The 9,164-nt window shown below is 41.7% G+C and overlaps 1 protein-coding gene across 4 annotated transcripts in view; it reads right to left on the bottom strand.

Annotated features, from left to right (window-relative positions):
- Nucleotides 1–606: 606 nt before the first annotated feature.
- Nucleotides 607–9,164, bottom strand: part of LOC106517622 (zinc finger protein GLI2) — a 69,979-nt gene continuing 61,421 nt past the window's right edge. Inside the window, exons 11-14 of one of the 4 annotated variants that reach the window (XM_014008557.1) lie at nucleotides 8,464–8,628; nucleotides 6,178–6,456; nucleotides 4,401–4,746; nucleotides 607–3,294 (exon numbers count right to left, since the gene is read on the bottom strand). In XM_014008557.1, coding sequence (XP_013864011.1) covers nucleotides 1,397–3,294; nucleotides 4,401–4,746; nucleotides 6,178–6,456; nucleotides 8,464–8,628 — 2,688 coding nt within the window. In that variant the 3' untranslated portion in view covers nucleotides 607–1,396. Of the gene's footprint in view, nucleotides 3,295–4,400; nucleotides 4,747–6,035; nucleotides 6,047–6,177; nucleotides 6,457–8,463; nucleotides 8,629–9,164 lie in introns of those variants that run through there. The other 3 variants (XM_014008556.1, XM_014008558.1, XM_014008559.1) reach the window with 3 other exon arrangements.

The following is a 9,164-nucleotide window of genomic DNA, read 5'->3' as shown; positions in this document are numbered from 1 at the left end:
ATCACAACCTGCAGATCAAACGTGTCCTCGGCTGAATTCCCTGACAGAGTAAAATCATTTGTTCCTGAGTGCGCTCAGTGCCACGTCCCCCCCCCCCCCCCTCCTCTCTGAACCTCTCGCTGCTCTCAGCTGGTTATTTTATGTGTTTTCAGCAGCCAGGTCCTCTGGGCGGCTCTGTCATGGCCAATATTAGCGTACAGTGGGGCTGCGCTCACGTCGAGGCTTTTCTCCTCCTGTTAGAGTCCCGTTTCATCAGCTGAGAGGAAATTTACATGATGCTGAGCAAGTTCTTACAGCAGAGGTGAGACCAGGTCAGGGGAAGTTGTTTCAAAGACACTGTTTTGTCTGCAGGAGATGATAAAGAGACAGACTGATGAAGACCTCTCCTCAGAGACAAGAAGCGGAACGGTCTGTGTTAAAAACATTATCATCATCACTGCCTTTTTCATTTCTTACAGATAATCAAAGAAACATGACCAGAGGAACAAATCCTTGTTTTTACTAAATGTCTCAGTATTTAAGATATTTCTTTCTCAAAAAGCGATTTTAAGAAGTTATTGTTTGACTTTTTTTTCCTGAAAAGTGAAAGCACAAAGTAAGAAGAAAAACATTACAAATTATGCAGATTTTTATTTGGATTCTCACTAAATTGATACTTGAGACATGTTTGTGTGTAACTGTGAATAAACTAGTTTTCCTACAAAAGATCCAAATTTATGTGTCTCAGTTTGGTTTCACTGATGTCCAACTTGTCCCAAATCCATCTGAATTATTCATCATGAATGTTTTGAGACATTTGGGAAACTCTCTCAGGTTACAATGTTCATCTCAGTGAAATCCTGGTTTAAAGGCAGCTTTGGAGATGTCTTCATTGTTGATGACCAGAAAAGAACAGAAAATAAATAAAAACACCGAATTTATCTTAAAAAAGCTCTTAATCTTGTATTTTTTCAATGTACAAACTGTATTTACAGATAACCAGCACAAGAATGTACAACAGAAATAAAATATTTTGTCCAATTATACATTTTACTTTCAGACAATATCTGTTTTATCTGCTGAAAAAAGAAGTGATTTGTCGGCCAATGGGCTTGTGACTCCATCACAGATCAATCATCACGCTTCATCTCTGCAGTCATAAAATATCGTCTCACTATGTGATGAGACTAAACAAGATGAAACGTTCACCATTAAACAAACATTTAGGGTGGGAAACACGAGGCAGGCACTTTGTAAAACCATCCTACAAACTTTCAGACTCACCTCCTAAGGCAAGAAAACACAAGTATGGCCTTTCAAAATGAGAGAAAATGGATTTTTAAGCAACTTCAAGATGAGACTGTATGAAAAACAATCATCAGTTTGGCATTCAGATCGTCTACAGAAGCAGTTTTCTTTAAGAAATCAAAGTGAGGAACTTGTTCTCCTCTGCCAGAGTGGTCAGCAATGAGCTCATTTCCCCAACGGCCATGTTTGCCGGCCCAGCCAACACTGAGGGTGGCGCCTCAGAGTTCCTGGGAGTGGTCAGGCCAGACAAACTCTGGGAGAAACTCTGGAGCCTTTCAGGGCTTAAGGTTCCCGTCATGAGCCTGTAATGATCCTCGATGTTAAGCAGGCTATCAAAGTCCATCTGAGCCTGCTCCAGTCCTGAGGTCCTGTCTGGTTGGTTTTCAGTTGACCCAGGATCTTCCGCAGCATGTTCAAAAGGATTCACTGTATTAGAAACATGAAAACCAAAGTTCACGCTGGGCTCAAACATCCGAATTTGACCAGTGTAATACAGAACATTGTCCTCAGACCTGCAGGGAAGTCTTGAACCTTGATCTGTTGGCTCCATGCTGGAGAGCCATACAGATCTAGATTCTGGTCTTGGATGGAGACTGTTTTGGTTCCCCGTCAGATTACAGTTCTGCTGATCTAAATTCAGAACTGAAATGTCACAGTTCTCAGTTTTTACCTGAACAGGATCAAACTCGGTGAAATCCATATCAGCTGGTTCTTGTTTACAGCTCAGCACCATCTCACCACAGGGTAGGTTCCCGTTCCTATCACAGGAACTGGTTTCTTCACAGAACCTGAACTCAGACTCAGCAGCATGATTGAGATTGAAGGACTGCTGGAAAAGATTCGGTTCTGACCCAGAACTGTTCTGGAAACATCTGTGTTGAACTCTGTTGGACAGGTTTTCAACCATTTGTTGGTTAAAGGTTGGACTTAAAAGTCTGAAGTTCTGGTTTTGCTTAAGGACGACCAAGTTCCGCCGTTGCTCTAGTTTGCTGCACCATTGGGTGTCGTCCGTAAGTCCTGAGGAAACAATGTCCCACTGTCCTCTGGGTGCACAGTCCCATATTGGTTGTCTTGGACTTTTTGAGGTTTTCACACGCATTCTTTTCTGAAAGTTCAATTGTTGCTGAACATTTAGACCTTGTAAGTCTACCTGACTGGTTTCATCTTCACCGACATTCCCTCTGTTCTCCATGGTAAGGTTCTCTGAAATGCTGGCTGGTTGCTGGCTGTAGACATACTGATGCAGACCACCATCTAGTTTTTGGCAACTTGGCTGGGGAAAGCGTTGATGATCTGTTGCAGGAGAAGGACAGGGCTGAACTTTGACCCCTCTGTTCAGTGAACCCGTGCTGCTGTACCTCTGCAGGTGCAACTGGCTGAGAGCATCTAACCGTCTCCCGGGGTCACTGGCCCGGCGGGGGATGTTAGCTGAGACCTTGTTGGGCATCAGGCTCCGTGCAGCACTGAACTGCCTGGAGAGCAGCTTTTTGTTGTCTGAGGATTCCTGGGAGAGTTCAGAGAGGGTTGAGATAGACTTCAGACAAGTTTGATTCATATATGGAGGAGGTGTAGGTGGTGCTCCTCCAGTAGCAGCAGCATATTTTGCCTTAAGGCAGTAGTGCTGGGCTGGGGTCAGGTTGAGGGGACTGAGAAGTCTCGGTCCACATCCTCCTGGTCCGATGCCGTTAACCCCACATTGACTGGCTTGACTAGAACGCCGGGAGATATCAGCAGAGATGGGGTCGTAGGAGTCGGCAGAGCTGATGTTGTCTGTCCGGTTGGTACTGAACTGAGACGTCTGGCTTGAACGTCGACTGGAGAAACCAGGGGAGATGCCTGAGGAGCGGCGGCTGAGCATGTAGACCGAGCTTGAGGTGCTGCACTTGCTGTCACAGCGTTCAGAAAGGTTTTCCAGCAGAGTCGTTTTACTGGAGCTCAGTGGACCCGAGCCAGAACCAGGGAAGGAAGCTGCACCTCCACCCTGATTGGAACTCTCCATTAGGGAYCCTGTGATTGAACACACAACAATTTTACCAGCATTTCTTAAGTAGGTCTATTTTACATCAAACAAAGTGTCCTAAAAATAAAATTCTGTGGACAAAATGAGAAAAGCAGAAATGTTACTTAAATTTTTTTGATTCTTCTATGTTCTCGTAAACATGCTGTTTTATAATGATCGAAATTAAGCTTATCACCCAACAAATGACAAACAAATGACCGTGTCAATCTGTGGCTTTACAGAATCCTGGTCAAAATGGTGAATGGACTGTACTTGTATAGTGCCTTTCCATCCATCCAGGCTATTCAAATCTCTTCACACTACATCCTGTGTCCTCATTTACCCATTCAGCACTCTATTAGATCTCTACAAAGCTAACTTGTACAGATCAATCTATGGAGACTAATCAGTGCTTTAAATCACATTCATACACTGATGGGACACTCATCAGAGGCATTGCGGGTGAAGTGTCTTGCCCAAGGACACAATAACTGAGACAGCTGGAATGGGGGATCGAATCAGCAACCTACCGGGTCCTGGACAACTCCTCTAACTACTCTGCCATAGCCGCCCCAAAACAGGCAGGAATCGCCACACCAACCTGCRACTCTCAGATTCTGGGTCAAAAAGGGCGTGATCACTATGTCAATTTGTGACTTGGCTTATTTTGGGTCAAAAATGTGGAAATGGCCACATTAACTTGAGACTTGTCAAATTCTGGGGTAAAAAAGGTCGGAATCACCACATCAACCTGCGACTCGGCAGATTCTAAGTCCATAAATTACCCATCTTGTTTGTTTTATGTTTCCRTCATGGCCACCCCCTTAGATCTTGTATATATCAGACTTTATGTTGCCTCTAGTCTGTCTCTGTCAGAAAACAACTTATTGTTGGGCTTTTGAAAAATTGCTGATGGAATGTTGAATTTTCACACATTTCTAGTACAAAATCTTTTACTTGATGACAGCAATGAATACAGAAAGTAAGATCCAATTTTCTTTGATTAAAATTTTGGTTTGTTTGTACTTTTACTTTAAAGCTTTGTGGATTTCACACCAGCACACAAACCAAAGTAAAGATAAAGATGTTTGAGGTTCTTCAACCACATCCTCACCTCTTGTCGGTATGGGTGGCAGCATGGTGCCGTGGACTGGGGGCATTGGGTTGTTGGCCCACCGACACGAGTCCCTCACCGCTTTCAGTTTCTCCTTCTTGAGGCGCTCCAGGAACTGGCTGGTAATGTCATGCTTCCTGAAATGGAGCCCCACCGCTGCGATCCCCCCGGAGGACTCCTCGTGTCCYGCGGACTCTTCGAACGGCAGGTCGTCCATGGTGCTGAGGTCTCCCAAGCTGTCCCCACTGTGCGCCGCCGTTTCTACTCCACTGTCATTGTTGGTGCCAAATGGTGATGGTTTGCTGCTGCATGATGACTGACCGCCAGGACTGGGCTGATACATCTGCTGGGAGGACCGGGGGGTGGGGGGTAGTAAACTCATGATTAGAGAAGCTGAGATAAACAGAAAACAGTTTGTCCTAAAAACTGTTTTTCTTCAGCAAAACAAAAGTGGAACAGTGGTTAACATGCAGAAGAGTGAATCACTGTGTCTTTTATCCACCCCAAGCTTAATTGTAAATAATGAGTGTTTTTTGGGGGGGGTGGGGGAGGTTGTGTATGAGTGTGTAGGGGTGGAGGAAGGGGGTACACAGATTACAGGCTGTGTTAGTCTGTCTGTGAATTAAAAATGGGCATGATGAAAGACTGAGAGCCGGTCCTGTCATCACGACCTGCTGGAGCTTTTAGGGGACTTCTTTCAGTTTCTAGTTTAAATTTTTTCCACAGCTTTGAATTATTGGCTTATGGCAACTGGCGATCATGTAATTGTTGTATTTTTAGATGAAAAAAAGGTTTGTTTTATTATTAAAGCTGAGAATCTTCTTATCATTCTTAATTGTTAATGAACCATTGATTTTCACCAACATCGTGAAACAGAATTCTGTTTCTTCCAACAAAACTGTCCTCCACATCCAAACATTTCTTTATTATAATTAACAAAATGTTCAGAGACATTCTTTGAAAGAGCTAATGATGTGTTTTAGCAAAATGGAATGTCCACACCACTGCAGTAATAAGTAAATAAAAGCTAAATRTTCAGAAATAAATAAAAATTATTGTTCTGAATGACTGTTGACATTTGCGAAAAAAGCTGAATCTGAGCTGAAAGCTAAAAGTACAAAAAGGCTAGCTGTAGTAGTAGTAGTAGTAGTAGTAGCAGTAGTAGTAGTAGTAGKAGGAGGAGCTGTAGCAGAATTACCATTAGCAGAAATAGGGTTAGCAATTGTGATGTTAGCAGTAGTAGCATTAGCTGTTTTAGCAGTAGCATGATTAGCAGTAGTACTGTTAATATTAGTAGTTGTATTGGTAGCAATACCATTAGAAGAAGATAACAAAAAAGTTTCTAATAAAAAAAACAGGAGCATTCATCCTCCCTAAAAAATAAAAATAAAGGAATTCATATCGTCCTTGTTATATATTCCATGTTTGTGATCTGTTGGTATCTGAGATGACTCGCAGCTACTCCGACACAATGACTGATTTAAGGGCAATATTGTGTGTGTCATAGTTGATTAGCTGTGTGGTCATTTTGAATTGTGTTGTAAATTTATATATACCGTATAGTGTAGAAAATGTTGAACGAACTTAAAGCATGACATGAAATGTGATATGATAAAATGCTGCATGTGAGCTYACCTCAGTAAAGTCTGTCCATAACGAAAGTTAGAAAGAAGAGAAGCATCAAACAAAATGGTTCAGTTTACTCCGTATAATTCATGTATGGTAATAATCCCACATATTACTAGTCAGTGAAACCAGACTAAAGTCATGCTCTCACCACAGAGTTTTCAGTCTTGATGGATTTGATGTGCAGGTAGTCCTCCACACCTCTGGGGGAGCTGTTCCCTGACATCTGGTCATCCCTCTGAACCCTCTCCTTCCCTCCTGACTCGTTCTCTCCGTTCTCTCGGGTTGCCGGTGGTCGGGGTGGTAGGTCACTGCGATGCTTCTTGGTGACATGGGCCTCTGGACCATGAACCGTTTTGACGTGCTTCCTGAGAGAGCTGGGGTCTGTGTAACGCTTGGTGCAGCCAGGGATCTTACAGACGTATGGTTTCTACAGAAATTAAAACATAATCTTACAGACAAACTTCCTCCTTGGGAAAGGTAGAACTTGCAAACACTTCCTGGAGAGAGGTGAGGGAGACGGAGCTGAGCAGATATCTGAACAAACTGACCGCCCACGATTACACAAGCACTTATAAACAGCACCGCAACAATAAATAAATCAATACAATAAAAACTGAGTGGTAAAACCTCAACTGTTTTTTATTTTATTTTTATTTTAAATACAACAGCACTGTGGGGGGTCCGCTCATAATAATGCACTCACAGTGTGGGACAAACACACACCTAAGCAGAACCGAACAGACCCGAACCAAATACAGTAGAACCATGCTCATAGAGAAGGGGCGGTAGCTAGAGACATAACATCAGCATAGAAATTTGAACTTCATGTTCTAATTTTGACAGGAAGACTTTTTCCTGTCTTCCGTGTTTTCACTTCCTGTCACTGTGGCTGCCCGATCCGTACCAGAAGCACGATCCGTACTGTCCCGGAAACATTGTTTTTAGCATGTAGCATTTCATTAAACTGAGGACAGAATTCATTGGATTTCAGTCTTTCATCACATGCAACGTTTCATAGAAAAGGCAATGTTTGCAACAGCTGTGGATTTTTGTTCCAGGAAAAAAATTAAATGAAGATACGATGAGTTATAACATAATTGTCTAGAAAATAGTTAGCAAGTTATTATAAATAAATATATACGCATCATAAATCTATATTTTATTAATCAAAATAAATTCAATATTAAAACTGTTTTCAGAATATAATTAACACACCTTTATAATTAAGTATAGAAATAAATATTTTCAGTATTTTTTCCTAAATCGAGCACATTCTAGAAGTCTATCATTTACCGCATGTGCAAATGAGCTGACAGTAGATCATGCTACCGGGATGGATCGGGCAGCCACAGTCCGTCCTGTACCCAGAATGCATCGCTTCCGTTCTCCAATAAACAGTTTAAAATTATTAATATATTGCATAATTTCGTACCAAAGCAGCCCTACCATAAACATAAGAAAATAATGACGAAGCAGCAGAACTAGCAATCCACAAAAACGGTTTATCACCATGAGCAAAAAGTCTGTTTCAACAAATCACCTCCCAAAACTGCGATGTCATATGCAATGCTGTTAAACTGATATGCCTCTAGTTGGCATTATTGCACAAGAGTGGTTCATGTTATCACTGGAAGATACTCTGGTGAACTCCGAGTCAAACTTGTGATTTATAATTAGCTTCCACAAGCGCTTTTGAACTTGCACAACTAACTTCTGGATTAGCGCTGCCCATCATTGTTAATAGAGACATGTTGATCCTCATATAGTTTAATGTAAATAACTGCAAAGAAATCTAAAATTTGGCTTATCAGTCACAAAATATCCTTTAATACGATTATTTAAAGTTGCTGTAATGATTCATCAACATTTCCCATCTGGCAACACACAAATTCCAAACCGGGTACTGAACCCATGACCTTCTCTTAAAGCTGTTTGAGGATAAAAGTGATCCATGTTAGAAGTGGGTCCAGTCGGGCTTGTCAGTATCAGCTCTTGGGACCAGCAGGTCTGCCTGAATCCATTAAAACCATCAGATTAATCGGATACTTGAGTGTGAATTGATGAGAATACCCAAACAAAGTGTTTAGTCTGAGTGTAATTGCTTCTGGTGCTGAATGTGGATCAGGGTCTGCCCTGAAACAGCTGAACCCTCCTTAGGATGATATTTGTCTCGGCGGGCTCTGCAGGTGGTCCCGCTCACTGCAACAGAAACATAATTCGCCCAAATGCGTCGTGGGAAGTTGTGCTCATTATGTCCAACACCTCATTACTCACTCCCAAACATCTGCAGGAGAACCGGAGCACATGCTGTCACCGGTTCTGATCCGACCCGCTGCGAATCTGATCCCACCTGTGAGTCACTTCCTGTCAGGTGCAACCGGGCCGACCCAATTCTGAGAGAATTTCTGACGTAGTTTTATAAAAGAGTCCATACCTCGTTGGAGTGGGTCCGGTTCTGGTGCTTGGCCCGGTCCGAGGCGTTGGAGAAGGCCTTGTTACATCCTTCGTGCTCGCAGACGTACGGTTTCTCTCCGGTGTGAGAGCGGAGGTGGGTCTTCAGGTTCTCCAGACGGGAGTAGGCCTTGGAGCAGCCCTCAAACTGCAGGAAAATAAAACAAGCAACATTTACAAGCAACAACATTAGACCAGATAAACAACAATATTAGTCTAGATAAACAATAACAACAACATTAGATAACAATATTAGTCTAGATAAACAATAACAACAACATTAGTCTAGATAAACAACAATATTAGTCTAGATAAACAATAACAACAACATTAGTCTAGATAAACAACAATATTAGTCTAGATAAACAACAATATTAGTCTAGATAAACAACAGTCTAGATAAACAACAACATTAATCTAGATAAACAACAACATTAGTCTAGATAAACAATAACACTATTAGTCCAGATAAACAACTTAAATCACGTTTGTCCACATAAACAACAAATATGTTAGATTAGACACTGAGAAACTGACAAATCATTTGTTTTGTCAATTTTTTTTCTGTTTTCATTTTTAAAAGGATAAAATCAGAAACTGTTTTAATTACTAAATCACATTTTGTACTAACAGAGTTAGTTTTATTTTTATTTATTTACTTATTTTTGCAGGACTGAATTATTC

This window comes from Austrofundulus limnaeus, unplaced genomic scaffold (assembly GCF_001266775.1).
Source record: "Austrofundulus limnaeus strain Quisiro unplaced genomic scaffold, Austrofundulus_limnaeus-1.0 Scaffold51, whole genome shotgun sequence".
Taxonomy (NCBI): domain Eukaryota; kingdom Metazoa; phylum Chordata; class Actinopteri; order Cyprinodontiformes; family Rivulidae; genus Austrofundulus; species Austrofundulus limnaeus.
The sequence above is the reverse complement of the archived record's forward strand: the minus strand, read 5'-3'. Positions and strand labels throughout refer to the sequence as shown.